The sequence below is a fragment of the Perca flavescens genome, chromosome 13, assembly GCF_004354835.1.
Source record: "Perca flavescens isolate YP-PL-M2 chromosome 13, PFLA_1.0, whole genome shotgun sequence".
Classification (NCBI taxonomy): Eukaryota; Metazoa; Chordata; class Actinopteri; order Perciformes; family Percidae; genus Perca; species Perca flavescens.
Genome location: NC_041343.1, coordinates 22900875 through 22917925, shown reverse-complemented (window position 1 = coordinate 22917925; position 17051 = coordinate 22900875). Strand labels below are relative to the sequence as shown.

Genomic DNA, 17051 nt, shown 5'->3' with positions numbered 1-17051 from the left:
ATAGGGCACCGCGGCCGAGCCGAGTAGAGTAGAACTGGTACTAGCAGTGGGTAAGCGCTATTATAGTAAGCTGATTGAAGATTGCTCACTGATGCGTAATATGCAAAATGTGCTATGTTTGTGTGCGGTGATGAAGGGTGAAGAAGCAGAATGAGGTAGAGTCGGGGTGGCCTTCTGTAAAGCAGCAGAACTTCACATCCCCAAAAGCTTCCTATGGTCAGAGACACAACACAAAAGGCAAAGTATCGGCCCCCTTCAAAAGTTGATACCATGGATCGAGGTCAGAAAAATGTCATGGCAGCTAATAATGTGCGGCCGCATACAAGAATAATAGTCACTGAGCTGGAATCCCCTGGTGAGACTACAATTTTATGGCCCCACGCTGGAATAGTTAAAGAATATATACAAAGTCTTGAAGGATGTGTAGCAGGTGTGCCTCTTTGTATAACCTTCTACCTGTGCACTCTGCCAAGAGCTACAAAGTGGTTTCCAAAGAATCTATGAAAAACATGTGAAAGGCGCAGCAAAAAAAAAAAAAAAAAAAAAACTTTAAAAACAACAACACTCAAACTCAAGTCAATTCACTTTTGTCACATTGATCGGTACAGTCAGGAGTTGTGGCTTCATCAGGATAATGTTCTGTTATAGACCTTGGGATGACAAAGCCGGTGCAAACAAAAGCTCAATGTTACATTACGCGTTGTAATTTGTAAATCTGAGCAGATTACGAGAACATTTAGAGATTCACAGTGAAATGAAAAAGGTTTGCTCTGCAATATTTTGTTAATTATCTAGTCATTTCCTCTCACACAAACACAGGACACCCGTTACAAAACATATTCTTGGTACGTCAGGGCCCTAAGAGACAGGATAAACACTCCTTATGTCCAGTAACTGTTTATACAGCGAAACATAAACCAGTGAAGACTCCCATTCGCCAAACACAATGTACTGATAACAATGGAAATGGAGAAAATCTGCAAAGAGCTGTTTAGGAAGGTATATCAGCTTCAAACGGTGGCTCTGAATTAGTCATGCCTCGTAATCACTTCTCATTGTGTCAGCGTGTGCCGCTGCTTTACAAAACTCAAACAACTCACAGACCGGTCGCGCATACAAACAGTGGAAATGACGCACAATAGCCACGCAGACAAACACACAGAAGCATTTTTAATCTGTGGTCCTGACTCATCTCAACAGACTGCATAACTCACTGTCAATAGCTCAGACCTCTGGAGAGAATTTGTGCTCTAACCTTGCCCCGCTCTTGACATTTTTTTTCCTCTTGATGGGCAAAACACAAAGACAAGATCAAAATAAGACAGCACATCAGTTCTTTTTCCAGGTTGTGTTCCCTCGTGTATCAGCACTGCTTGGCTACCGTGAGGAATGCTGCTGCTGTTGACTACAGCCCAGTCTCTGAGGGATTTACAGGGCAGGATGTTTGAAACCTATGTACCGTCTGTGCTCTACTGAACACTCTCCAAAAGGGAACATATTGTATTGCTGTGGCAACAAACAAAAAGTATTCAAGATCCTGAAGGTCAAAACCGCAACAACAAGAAGCCACATGTGTGTAACATTGAAACATCTTATTTGCATTTTTTGCAACTTGGTGTTTGGAGAGATAGTTGGGCAAGGAACAGGTTTGTTTTGCCGTGTAGACCTCGATAGTGGCCGATTGAACTGATCTCAAGTGTTATCTGGGATAACATCCATGGCGAGAAGAGCTCAGTGCTTTAAAAGATAGGCAGTCCCCTCACCGAATAGATAAAGGGAGGCATCAATTATAGAGGAATATCCCCATCATTTGTTGCAGTTGAGCTATAGTGAGAGAAGGGCCTATGGTTGCGTTGGCCAGAAGGCAACCCAACCACAAGCTTTATATTTTGAGTGAGAGTGTAACTTTGTCTTGATTTGAGCAGCTCTCACTTTTCTTACCATAAGCTGAATTTGGGAAGATAATCAGTTTGTTACTTTTTTCCCCCTAATTCTGAATACTTAATACGTGAAATAAATGTATCTCTGACACATAATGTGTGATTTTCCAAAGAGACATCCAATATTAGGACAGAGAATCTTGTGAGCAGTAGATTGTAAAAAAGTGTATTTAAAAAGATATTGTTTCATTTATCATCCATAAGACAAATGTAAGAATTAACCAGGATACGGATTTCCGGTGTCATCACACAGCCCTAGGAGCATTATTGCCAAATTTAACTTTCTTGATGCTTTTTAACACCTGATAGATGTACTGTGTCCCAGAAATAGAGCTGGGCAATATATTGATATTATATTGATATCGTGATATAAGACTAGCTATCGTCTTAGATTTTGGAAATCGTAATATGGCATAAGTATTGTCTTTTCCTGGTTTTAAAGGCTACCAGCACTGCTAAGCTACTGGAGGGAAACACACAGCTGCTGGCATCAGCCAGGTCGCTGTGGACTAGACTGTCGGTGACTAGAATTTTGGTGACTTATATGCAAAAAGTTTGTATATCTAAACTTAATTCTACTTTCAACATGTACTCATAGCTGTCACTTTTGCCAACTATGAGTCTCTAAAATGCAAATATTTAAATGGTCATTTAGACTATTTCTCTTTATATAAAAAAAAAAGGCAGTTGCCATAAGAGTAAAAGCTATAGTATTATTTTGTAAGCACCTGAAGATGTGGGATATCAGGTTGTATGGGTTAAAACACTATTATGTTGTTTTATATAGCAATAAAGAGAAACAATGGTAGATTTATTCAGGTAAAAACATTGTGGGGGTTAAATTGCCAAGTCATATGGCATTTTAAAGATGGATAATTTGTGCAGAAAATGAAAATGGCATGACATTACTTCTGCAGCCTGCCACTGAGTTATCATGTGTAATTTCATAGTTCGGTTGAGCATACATCTTTACTGTGTTCTGCTTATACAGCTGCTGGTCATATGATTAGAATATCATCAAAAAGTTGATTTATGTCAGTAATTCCATTCAAAAAGTGAAATTTGTATATTATATTCATTCATTACACACAGACTGATATATTTCAAATGTTTATTTCTTTTAATTGTGATGCTTATAACTGACAACTAATGAAAATCCCAAATTCAGTATCTCTGAAAATTAGAATATTACATAAGACCAATACAAAAAAAGGATTTTTAGAAATGTTGGCCAACTGAAAAGTATGAACATGAAAAGTATGAACATGTACAGCACTCAATACTTAGTTGGGGCTCCTTTGCCTGAATTACTGCAGCAATGCGGCGTGGCATGGAGTCGATCAGTCTGTGGCACTGCTCAGGTGTTATGAGAGCCCAGGTTGCTCTGATAGTGGCCTTCAGCTCTTCTGCATTGTTGGGTCTGGCATATCGCATCTTCCTCTTCACAATACCCCATCGATTTTCTATAGGGTTAAGGTCAGGCGAGTTTGCTGGCCAATTAATACCATGGTCCTTAAACCAGGTACTGGTAGCTTTTATGACACTGTGTGCAGGTGCCAAGTCCTGTTGGAAAATGAAATCTGCAGCTCCATAAAGTTGGTCAGCAGCAGGAAGCATGAAGTGCTCTAAAACTTCCTGGTAGACGGCTGCGTTGACCTTGGAACTCAGAAAACACAGTGGACCGACACCAGCAGATGACATGGCACCCCAAACCATCACTGACTGGAAACTTTACACTGGACTTCAAGCAACGTGGATTCTGTGCCTCTCCTCTCTTCCTCCAGACTCCGGGACCTTGATTTCCAAAAGGAAATGCAAAATTTACTTTCATCAGAGAACATAACTTTGGACCACTCAGCAGCAGTCCAGTCCTTTTTGTCTTTAGCCCAGGCGAGACGCTTCTGACGCTGTGTCTTGTTCAAGAGTGGCTTGACACAAGGAATGCGACAGCTGAAACCCATGTCTTGCAAACGTCTGTGTGTGGTGGTTCTTGAAGCACTGACTCCAGCTGCAGTCCACTCTTTGTGAATCTCCCCCACATTTTTAATGGGTTTCACAATCCTCTCCAGGCTGCGGTTATCCCTAATGCTTGTACACTTTTTTCTAACACATCTTTTCCTGCCCTTCGCCTCTCTATTAATGTGCTTGGACATAGAGCTCTGTGAACAGCCAGCCTCTTTAGCAATGACTTTTTGTGTCTTGCCCTCCTTTTGCAAGGTGTCAATGGTCGTCTTTTGGACAGCTGTCAAGTCAGCAGTCTCCCCCATGATTGTGTAGCCTACAGAACTAGACTGATGCTACGTTTACACGTGGCCGGCTATTTTCATAAACGGACATTTCAACCTCTCCGTTTTCAGAAAAGTGTTTGTTTATATGTACCCGTGTATATATGCCGTAAATGCAGTCAAGAGCATGCCAGACCTGTAGGTGGCAGTGTAAGGAGAAGCTCAAGCCCACGTTAGCCAATCAGAATCTCGACAATAGCAACAACAGCAACCAATCACGTCATCTTTCTCTCTCTCGGCTGCCTAAACCTCCGTTTGTCTCAGTTTACATGCAAACGTGCAAACGAAGTTTTCCAAAATCTCCACTTTGGCCGGAGTTTTTAGAAATAATAATTTTCTGTGATAAAAACGGGGTTTTCGTGTAAATGAGAGGCCAAACCGCAGGAAAATATCTGTCTCTGTGGAATGAATGTATACATTATACAAGTTTCACTTTTTGAATGGAATTACTGAAATAAATCAACTTTTTCATGATATTCTAATTATATGCAGTGTTTCCTTTAGGATTTTTTTTTTAGCAGTGGGGGCAGGTCCGAACACCCTTCCCCCTATGAAACGGAACGGACACTTTGCTGCAACACAAACAACTATATTTATTCACCTCTATTCACACACACAATGAGGCATATTTTCAGTTGTGATTGAACTGTATTTTTTTAGTTACTATATAGGCCAACTTTGAGCTTGACATATAGGCTAAGCATTCTGTAGCAAATAACATTAATTACATTATCTTAATAATAAAACTTTCTCCAACATGCACTCTAACAATGCAGCCCTATTTCTGATACCGTGGGGGGCAGAAATGTTGCCGTGAGGGGCCGCCACGGTCAAATCAACATAGGGGAAACACTGATATGACCAGCACCTGTATACTTGTGGTAGAAGGCCTTTTCTTTAGGCCTGGGCAATATATTATAGCAATTACATTACATACATTTGGTGAAAATATAATTCATAATCATAAAATATAAAAAAGGATATCATTCAGACCTCAAAATTGCCCCCTAACACACATTCAAACTTTGACATAAATACCCTTGAAGCACACTCAGTGCAGGACACCGGCACACAAACTGGAGGCATCTGCTGCTTTCCTTTTTCTGACACACATTCCAGACCAGTTTTGCAAGGTTATAAAACTGCTTTAATAAGAGTACTGTGGCAACAGGTTCTTACGAATGCTGCTTCTTGGCCTACTTCTGCTCGGAGGGAACCAGAATGGTAAAAGAGCCACAATTGAAGGATTTCTGGTATCATGCCCTTTTACTGCTGGAAACAATAGACTGAATCAACAACAATTTAAATAATTAATATATAATTTTAAGTTCTTTGTCAAGTAAAATACAGAACATTCGACTGGACACAAATGTAAATATTTGCATGATTTGTTTGTTTTATATCATTACAAATGAAATCCTTTTGGGGTTTTTTTAGCTGTTGCTCAGGCGAAATACGCTAAATCTAACTTTAACCCATACCAAGAACTTAAAATAAGCACTGACAATAGATTAATTGATGATGAAAATAATTAGTTGTTTCAGATATCAGACCTACCCCTTATAAAGCCCAATGCTACTTTTCTTTTTTCGATCATAACCTGAAACATAACTTCTTCTCTCTTTATTTCACATCACCTTTTTCCAGCATGTGATAACGATCACACCGAATTACACCTCTGATTGTTGCACTCCTTAAAAGGGATACGCCACCGTTTGTTGAAATGGGGATTATCACGATCTCTCCTAGCTGTAGATAGGTGGGCCAACGCATTTTTTGTGCATGCATTGTTTTAGTCCATAATCTTATGTTGCCGGTTAGCATGTTGTGAGTAAAAGTGAGCCAACAAAATTACAAAAAACAACCTAATTACTTGCACTGAGACAAAAAATGTGTTGGCCCACCTATCTACAGCCAGGGTAGACCGTGATAAGCACTATTTCAACACACGGTGGCGTATTCCTTTAAGCGTGAATTATGCTTCTGCGTAAAATCTACGCCGTGGCTACGTAGGTACGCGGAGACACCGCAACACACACACGCTGGCCCTGCTATTAGATCGACGCACACACCAGCGCACAAGTATAAACTTCCGGCTACAGCGAAAGCTCTGCGTGGAGCCTCCGCAGGACCATAAATCAAGATTAACTGCTGGTTGTGTCTTTGTTCAGAAATGAAGTGGTCATTGCGTTCATGGAAAGCCACTCTGAATAACTGCACCAACCATCCAGAAGCCTGCGAAGTGAGTAAAGTCTAAGTATTCCTTGAGTTTAAGTTTGTGTATAGCGAATAAAGGACATACTTCAATATACACAATGTACTGGCAAAGACCCTTCAAACTGAAGTAATGGCAATAAGAGCAATACCTAAAATGCAGTATAGTTTTGAAGAAAGTCTACATCCCATAAACCTAATAACCAGAGAAAAACCCACTTCACTTTAAACTTCAGAATTTAAAACTCCAACCCGGCCACCATGCTGCAGTTTTTATCTAAGGCTTTTTAAAAACACCTCGAAAAGCCTACTAAGTTTGTTTGGAACAATAATATTGCCATTAAGGGATACTCAAACAATTTGAGTTCCTTATTTGACACTAGAGATGTTCAGATACCGATACTGGTATCAGCTCCGATACTGCCTAAAACGCTGGTATCGGGAAGTAGTGGAGTTTATGCACCGATCCGATACCACGTAATAAAGCCCTAAGGAAAATCTACGTTAAAGTAGTTTATGTTTTTTTTTCCGTTATAACTGTATGTCAAACTGCATAATAAAAGAAAGTTCTGTGGCGTTCATTGTTTGTGTTTGTTCATGTTTCACACATATTAAGAGTTTAACCTGAGCCAGACCAACAACAAAGATACAAATCATATCACATCCATACAGGGATAGTAGTATACAGTTGTTAAAACATGATAAAATATATGACACACTGGTATTGGATCGGTACTCGGTATCGGTAAGCAAAAAATGGTATCGAACCATGTCTATTTGACACACCAGCTAGCCTTGTGAGGAAACCAAATGATCAAATGATGTTGAAAATGTCAAGGTAACCCCGTCATTGGTTAACTGAACTATGCAAGGTGAGTCCACCTGTAGCCTCACTCTGTATTCCCTACAAACAAAACAGAACAACACACACACACACACACACACACACACACACACACACACACACACACACACACACACACACACACACACACACACACACACACACACACACACACACACACACACACACACACACACACACACACACACACACACACACACACACACACACACACACACACACACACACACACACACACACACACACACACAAAGTGCGGGACAAAGTGCAGCTGTTGTTGTGGCCCGCTGTGTAGTAACTTAAAAACAGGTTTTAAAAAGCAAAGCAACTACTATACACTTAAGTATATATGTGTGTATTACAAGTGCTTTTGTTTCACCGACATGTTCATAATTAAACAAGTAAAGTAAACTATGTGGATTACAGCATGATTAAGGCAGTAAACACAAGCTACAACTTCTTACAACTATTAACTGACTTTCTTTGTGAACTGTTTAATTTAGCTTCAATGTTAGTTGCGCGTTTAAAAGTGAGGCTAAAGCTAATTATTAGTTGTTTTTTTATTTTCGATCAATTTCTCTTTCTACTGATGAATCAAAGTATTGCTTGATCTATAAAATGCTATAGAACATAAATGCACATCCCAAATTACCAGAGCACACGGTGGAGTCTGCGAACTGCTTATTTTGTCTACACAGAAAAACTGTTTTAAAATAAGCATCTCTTTCCCACACTGGAGAAGCTGGAGCCAACAAATGATTAGCATTTTGATTTAAGATGCAGTTGTGTAATGGTGACGGTCAAACCGAACTTCTGAACCGGACTGTTCAGTTTTTTTTTTAAAAAGCAGTGTAATCACATGACTCACTTTATTCAAATGAGGATTTTGTTGGAGGATTTTTTTTACATTTTTTATTAAGGTGATCATTCGAGGCTTCATTCGAACTTCAATAGTAGCGTTCAAAAAATACATTCAGTACAGCCCTGTAATAAATTGTCATTTCAATAAGGTCACAGTGTGTTTTTAAAACCGTTGTGCTGTTTCTCAGGCTTCACAGGCAGGAAAGCTATATATATATATATATATATATATATATATATATATATATATATATATATATATATATATATATATATATATATATAAAAAATGGGGAACTGGTGTCACAGATCTTTGAAACCAACAACCACAAACTACAGAGCAGCAGAGATGACCAAGAACTTGCTCACAAAACTTGAGTCACTACAGTTTTAAGCATCTGTCTGCCTTCCAATCCACAGGCCCAGTCAGTTAGGAGGGGCCTTTATTGGCTCCACAAGGAGAGCTTTCACTGCTCCAGGTCAGGCGAAGGCTGTGTTTATTCACCCATTTAAACACAAACACACACACAAACACACCGTCTTCCAAGGTTTCCCCCTCTCTGTTTCACACACAGACTCCTCTGTATCCTTTTAATTTCAGACTCTCTCTGAACCCTGCAGTTTGTTGGCACATTCAGGTTTGTTGATGTTGTTACTGGCGCGCGCGCGCGTGTGTGTGTGTGTGTGTGTGTGTGTGTGTGTGTGTGTGTGTGTGTGTGTGTGTGTGTGTGTGTGTGTGTGTGTGTGTGTGTGTGTGTGTGTGTGTGTGTGTGTGTGTGTGTGTGTTTTGCATTTACGTCATACTGGATGTACTGAAACTTAACTTCTTTGGGTCACAAATGTTGCCAAATGTGCTGAAAGAGGCAGCAAACAAATACATCTACAAATACATATGTAGGCAGTCCAAGGTGATGAAAATGACAGCTGTATGTTAAAATAACTCAGGGTTGTCGCCTTATAGTGGATGTGGACTTTCCAACTACTCAAAAGCCCTGAAAACATATTTTCTTAATCAGCGTCTTACTATGAGTAATGGGGTTCTATATAAACACACAATTTCCTGCCAAAGTTTTGGTTATTTCAAATGGGAGATTTCGGCATTTCTTTTTTTGTCTCTGTTTTTGTAACTGGTCTGAAGTGGGCAGTTAGACAAAAGTGATGTCACGTACTTCATTGTACCAATTAGGAGTCAGAAATAATTTGCATTTGAATCTGGTGGCAGTTTTCGTTGAGAAATCAAGAAGAAGCCAAGTTTTCACGGGCTTTCAATCCAAAACGCCACAACCAGAACTTGAAAAGGCAATGGTCGGACCCATAGACAGTGCAATAAATGGACACAGTGACACCATAGACTTCGACAGAGACCAGTGAAGTCAATTAGAAGCACTTTTCCGGTGATGGCTGAGCATACTGCGCAGCCTCAAACTGAGCTTGACGAAGTAGATGTGACGTGAACAACCTGTCTGAAAGTTGTAAGTCTTGCCAAGAGAAATCGGTTTGTTCGTGGATAAAGGTTACTTCATATGAATTCACTTGCCACATACCGAAGTATTTCCAATCCATCAAAACGTTGCTGAAATATTTAGTTCCGATGCTTTCATGAACTCTTTATGGGCTTCTCCCTTGACTGTATGCCTCCACGTCCCCCTGATTGGCTGTGAGCTTCTTCTGACTATACGGTAAATTCTCTACTGTGCGACAGTAAGTCGCTTAGTTATGACACAATTGTTAGCCTATTTTTACAAAAACGGCTGCTAGGGGGCCATAACGTGAGATACAAGGTAATGGAGCCTTGTCATGTTTCTTTAGAAATAAACAATGGACAAATAGAGTCTTTAAACGCTTCAGATGTAAAGTTATTTGAACAAAAGATAAAATAATTGCTGCCATGATATTTCCAGAGTTGTAAGAGCTTGCCTACAGCATCATAAGTGTTTTGGTTGTCTGATGAGCTGTACAATTCCTGGATGTATTACTGTTATTTAAGACAGTGCTATTTTTGGTTTTGAGCAATCAAAAAAAATCAAAAATATTATGTATCGTATTTATTTATTTTTTTTGCCCGTTTTTTAAAATAGTTTCTTTTCCCTAGAATATTTTTTTGCAGAAAATTCATGTTATGTACTTCTTTACAAATGAAATAAATGTCAGACTGACATGTGATGTGCATTCTTTTTAGAAAACAATTATTTTTTAGAAACGTCTCATGATATATTGTCTCTAGAAGTGTATTATTCAACTTTTGTTTTTGTGAAAGGAAAATTGCAATACTTCTAGAATCGCAATAAATAAAAATTGCAATACAAATCGGGTCCATGTATCGTAAAAGAATTGAATCGAGACAAAAGCATATCGTCCCAGCCCTAAGAACTAGTGAGATTTCTTTTTTTGTAGCAACTAATGTCAATGTTCCTGATGAACAAGGCGTGTATTTTTTATAATTTTCTCCCTCCGTATTGTAGTAAGGAAATTCATTTTAGATCATCACGCTCGCAGGTGCTCTATTTCCCCCACTTTTCTCAAATTCACTTGATTTGATTTATTGGTTTATTTAGAAGGGGACAGTGCAATTTCATAAAACACATGAACAAACATGGTTAAAAAAGCCAGAATTAGCCAAAAGGCTATTTTTCATCTGTAGTCCCCTGGCCAAGATGTAAAAGAAGCAATAATAAAATAAGCACAAGGTTTCTCTCTCACTTTCTATCGCTGCTCTCATCACATTCTCTCAGCCCAGCTTTTGATGGTGTGTGTAGCTCTCTCTCTCTATTTCTCTCTCTGCCATCTCTTTTGATCACTTCCTCACAGCCATATCTTAGGCGTTAGCCTCCTATACCTTACTAGAATCGTCTTAACTATGGGAGGATCTCCCCTCCTGTCTGTGTTGCAACCACTCTCCCTCTCTATTAGTCTATAACACTGTTTCTGTCGCCTATCACTTCCGTTACAACTTTTTTTTTTTTTAAATCAACCAAAAATCATCATGTTCCATCTCATCTCCTACAGGCCTTTTCTCTTATTTTGCACATATTTGCTTCTGCTGTCTTAATATCCCACACCCAAACATTCCTTTCATTTTCTCCCACTGCTTGATTATATGTTTGTCTAGCAAGTCAGTTTTCAGCTGTGTAATGTGGTTTGCCACCAAAGGTATGCCACTGTGACAGAAAGTGTCACCATCTCAGTTTCATATCAACAGCTGCCTTACCCATAGGTCTTCTGACAAGGCGAGAAACAAACACAACATGCCAACCAAATGCTGAGAAATTCTTAAAGCAGAAACTCTCACCAAAAAGCTTGAAAGCTTTTTTCAACACAATAGGTTTGGAGGGTTATTTCTCTTCTAAAACACCACTCCTAGGTTATCCGCCTTAAAAAATTCGCAGGGTGAAATCTTAGCCAAAACAACAAAGCCCAGCATGACCAATTCTTAAACATGTCACAAAAAAAACAACCATTAAATATACTTTTAATCCTGGCATAGTCACAGTTTAGCCAATTAACGCCAAGGTACACAAGCAAAAACTAATTGGATTCATCAAAATGTCATAGCGAGTCCTCAAGAAGACCCTGGCAAAAGTGCTGACATTTCTGGCTTCCAATGAATAAATATCTCAATAAATATGAATACACTAAAATAACTTAAGAACACAAGTAGCCTGAACTAAAATTAAATATTGTGAGGATGACATCCTAGTTCATCACATACTTGACACAGCCGGTTACCAATCAGATTCCATGGCTGCAAAAAAAAAAAATTCATTTCCATCTACTTCTGGAGTATCAGTGAAATAAAAATGCAGTGGGAGGGTATTTGAGGTATCCTGTACAAACAACACAATGATGCCCTACGCAACACTGGAGACAGTTGAGGTAATGCCAACAAGAGAAAGACACGAAGCAGGAGGCAGACAGGCTGACTTGTAGTGCTGAAGATATTTTTAGTTTTAAACATATGCACTGAGCTACTGTAGGTGTGCACACTTTGTACATAAACGGGCATGTCCAGCTACAAACATACACAGTGAGGCCTGCAAAAAAAGCACAGACACACACACACACACACACACATCTTTGTGTTGTTTCCCACAGTACTGTGACCTACATCGTCTTCACCTACACGAAAATGAAACGGCTCAAACCAACAGGCTTCAATTTGATAATCTAACCTCAGAGTAGATATTTTGACTTCTTTTTTTAAAAAGATTTTTTTTTAAAGGAGGAGCACAGATGATTTGTAGAGTTTAGGTATAGCCAAATTATAAAAAAAAAAAAATAAATAAAAAAAGGTTTAACCATGCTATTTTGGTATAGTAAACATAGGGCTGTGTTCGATTGAAGAAATTCTTAGTCGACTAACACTCATTCAATTGTATCGACTAATCGATTAGTTGATTTAATCGACAGATCTGTAAATCTGAGTTTCTCCGCAAAGAGTCATGCAAAAGGATGCATATATTGAATAAGATAATGCCTCCTTTGCATATTTAAACACATTTCAGAAAACGTGTAATACAACAACAAATTGCCTTAATGAAAGTAATCAAAGTAGGTTTCACGGTGATATATCTATTAGGTAAAATGTCAACCCTTAATTCTTGTGTTTACCAGAGATGTGCTCGTACCTTTCTTGGAAATAAGTCATTCAGCGTGAAAAAAGCATAAAACATGACTAATCGACTAAAGAAATCTAAGTTGACTAAGACCAAAACGACTGATTAGTCGACTAATTGACTAAAAGGGAGCCGCCCTAAGTAAACAGAAAATCTTGCTCAGAAAAATGCTTAAAATGAGAAAATATGGATGGATGGCCAAGGACCATGGATTTGGCAACATCTCCCTGGCACAGCCTTCCAATTCCTTATGACAGTGTGAATGACGACTCTTTGACTACAACATAATGTGCACATGAACGTACAACTCAATGAACAACTCAGGCACACTGAAATGACGATAAAATAGAGAAGGGTTGACAAAACCAAACTGTGTCATATATTTATATAACGATGAATCATCTTTTTTACAGTTTTCTTGTGTGTGAAAGCTGTTCTTCAGACTGTACAAGAATAAATGGGAGCCAAAGGCCTCTAAAGAGAGGAAAACAACAGACGTTGACATCTCTGTGCTGACGGTGTGCAGATGGAACCAGGAATTGGTTAATGAAGACGGCAAAAAGAACACACCAGTATTATCCTTAACTTTAATTTGTTGAGCTGCGTCAGCATTGAGCAAACCACCCTCTTGGGTAACTTGCTAAAACACACACACAGACTCTTTTGAAACATGTCTCTTTGTATACACTCCAAGAATACAGCATCATCGACCACACACTGGTCTGCATCTCCTGCTCTGTTCTGTTCGTAGCGGCTCCACTGCTTGCTTAGAAAGCAAGAAGTTACCACTTAAGGCTGTGTTTCTCTTTCTCTTCCTCACTTGCACCTTCTCTAGGGAGCCTGTGGCTTTGTGATGGTTGGAATTCCCATAAATGTCTCACATGTACTGGGCGCAGCTAAAACTACCATAAATCACCCGCCGTGATTTGTTGTCGGTTACCACCAGGGCGTCTGGATGGCACGGAGAAAGGTAGGCAGGGAGGGAAGAGCCGGGTGGAAAACCCACGAAACTGGGAAAGGTTGACGCCGACGGGGCATAAAACCTGCGGTAGGAGAGATTACCCACCGAGCCAAACATCTGCACAGGAGACAGACCAACCTACAGCACGTCTTCAACTCTCAAAACCGAGAAATTTAGCTCAACAAAAAACACTTTCAATCAAAGACGAAGTGAAAACAATAGGCTACACCTTATTCTTATGCTATGCTCATCCACATGTCATCTCCTGTTGCCTTAGAGATAGAGGAAGAGATATTTAGCCAATTTAAATCCAGCTCTGTGTCATGGCAGCGTAGTGCAGAAAAGGGGTGTTTTCCTTCCCTTCGTGGCCGCATCGCACGGAGCTCCAAGCTCAGCTGAGCAGAGGTCTGCCCGAGATCCGCCTGCTTAAGACCTCGGCTTCCAATTCCAATTTGGGATGTTTACAAAAGGAAAAAACTTGCAACTACAATTAATAGTACCCATAAAAATGGGAATGTATCCCCATCAAAAGGCTGCTGAAAGACCTGGAGAGGGAGCCATTCGAGGAACCTAACGTGACAAAGTGAGCCCCCGACAAGGCAGCACAGACACCAAGAAACGGCTAAACAGATGGTCCATCTCCGGGGATGTCAACGCTGTGTCTCGGCAAAAAAGTGGAGGGACCGAGCCATCCCTGCTGCGGCCGCTGGCTAATATTATCGTTAGTTCGCTAACATTAGCTTGCTAATATCACCCGGCCCTGGGCGACACTGGTTACAGATGAACCAAACAAAGTTATCTGGCGAGAGCACTGTGCTTTACTACGCTGTTACAAGAGTGTGATTGATACATTAAGTTGTTAAATTTTACTAATTTAGTGGCCGGTCGAGTTATTTTGACATAGGTCAAGCGGAAGAAAAAGCTGTGTGTTGAATGTGCACCACCTACTTTTTCTGATTGTTGCAGGCAAAAATCCTTGATTTTGCGGCACGTTTTGTTAAAAAATGCGATGGAATATGCAGGATATTTATGCAATTGTATGCGATGAAATTGCAGGAACTTGCAAAAATTGCGGTTTGATGAAAAAAAAAAAAAAAAAAGGGATTCCCCCTAATACCCTACCCTGATATCATGCAAGCCCCGCATATTTTGCGCGGAAATCTGCAATTTATGCGGTAAACGTTGCGGTGTATTTGAAAAAATTTGGCCCCCGCATCAATATGCGGACTTTGGCTGATTATGCATTAAATTATGCAAAGTTTTTCTGGAGGGACTGTCATGTATACGGGGATAACTGGCATAACCCCGTTATTCACTTAACCTGGGTAACTGCTGTGCATGTAAACACACTGAGTGAGTACTTGCAGCACCACATTCAGCAATAGTTTAACAACCTTTCCAACCAGTCTCATAGCATTCTTGAAATCTGGGAAAGGTCTCTAGACTCATGTTTTATCTGTACCTCCTCTCTCATCAAAGGATCATCTATAGGCCTGAATTGCTTGGTGGTTGTGTGAGGGTGTGATTTATTAGTGGGGAGAGGTTTAATGATTTTGTCGGTATAATGGTCGGCTACACAATTGCTTGGTGAGAGCTACATTACCACCGTTTATGTCTTGAATATTTGCAGTCTGTTCAATTAATCATGATCGACAGGCTGAGACAGCTGTGGACTACAACATGGCTTTATCGTTCTACTGTTGCACTGAATGTACTTTTGGTGGTTTTAAACTATGACTGAAAATTAAAAAAAAAAGGCATACACACTGGCTTCTTTTTCAGGTCGGGATCTGGCTTTAGTTTCAGTTGTAGCACAATCACACGTGTGATGTGTTTTTACAATTACAGGCACAGATCTCAGTACAGTACTCATGTCATGAAAAGAAGCATTTCATTTGTAACAAATGTTTGCAGAACAGTACCACACCCACCCCTATAAACATTTTGAATAACTGCATGGAAACATATCACCTTATTTGTCTTTACCTCAGCTATATTAATGCGGTTTTAAAATTGGAAGAACAGACGGAGTGTGAAAAAAAAATGAGGATTCTTCCATTGCATTTGGGAGGATACGGCTTAATATAGTTACTTTATCAAAGTGCTACCTAACCTATCATGTGTGGCTGATTACAAAATCAGAAATCCACTTCACTGCTATGACTGTGTCATATAATTTGTGGACTAAACAAGGTTGTTATGGTTTGTTCAAGTGCACACAAAAGCCCTCTATGAAGGTGTGAAAGAGGCTTTCTACCCAGCATGCACCCACAAACAAACAAACAGAGGATCAGAGCCATAAAAAAGGACCTTTTCAATAGTGTCCTGCAAAGCTGAAGGCTAGCAGGGTTGGATTTCTTTTTTTAAATGTTTTGTGCTCTGATAGTGCTTTGAAAAAGTGCTTGCACTTCAAAACTATAACCGGCAGCTGAACATGGAAGGGAGTACGCCGTGAGCTATTTTTGGGCTCAGAGCATAACTAAAGCAATGACAAGCCAGCTGTGTTTCCACAGCTTCATGTAGGGAGGAGGCATCGGAGGGAAGGAGGAGGGATGAGAAAGCTGTGGTGATTTAATTTAACTGGCCTCATTCAAGCTAAAGTTTACACAAACTACCTCTTGGGCTTAGGCATAAGCCCTCTGATGGGAAGCCGTGAGGTTATGTTTTGCTCAGTAAGACTGTTGCAGGCACAGAATGTATTGCAGTAAAAGAGGGTTATCCCACACTTGACCATGTCAAGGACCAAAAACTGGTGGGGCATTCTTGACTAAAGATGATAAAACTACCCTGAAAGACTTGAACATTTGATGGGTACCACTGAGACCCTCTCAAGGACCCAGTGCAGTCCCTGCACCCCAGTTTGGGTACCACAGAAGCCCCCGATACATTTTGTCCTGAATGATTAGACTTGACTCTAGGTTTTTCTATTTCAGTGTTATTGCTGCATTGCACGTACACAAAAATAACCGTTTTTACAAGGCATAGAGTTAGCTGTTGTATTTTAACCTGGCAAGGACTTGCCCCAAAACTAGCCAGTTAGCTAAATGTTGTTGGGAGTTACAGGCTGTTAATGAAGTCATGCATCGCTACAGTGTGTACTAATTAGCATGTGAGTGTATTGAAAAGTCCTAATGAGATAGTTAGCTAGACCACAAGCAACTTACTGTGGACTAACTCCAGTCAAACTCCACCGACAGCTGAGTGAAGTTTTCCTGCAGCGAGGTGAAGCAACAGTTTGATTTTGGCTAACATTAGCAAGGCGATGCTAATTTAAAAAAACAAAAAACGATAGTTTTGTTTACCTCTGCTGTC

At 39.9% G+C, this 17051-nt stretch overlaps 1 protein-coding gene across 3 annotated transcripts in view; it reads right to left on the bottom strand.

Annotated features, from left to right (window-relative positions):
- Positions 1–17051, bottom strand: part of rapgef6 (Rap guanine nucleotide exchange factor (GEF) 6) — a 159497-nt gene that overhangs the window by 142000 nt on the left and 446 nt on the right. For 2 of the 3 annotated variants that reach the window (XM_028595451.1, XM_028595452.1), the window contains exon 1: positions 17042–17051. This exon is cut by the window's right edge and continues 446 nt beyond it. In XM_028595451.1, coding sequence (XP_028451252.1) covers positions 17042–17051 — 10 coding nt within the window. Of the gene's footprint in view, positions 1–16903; positions 16985–17041 lie in introns of those variants that run through there. The other variant, XM_028595453.1, reaches the window with a different exon arrangement.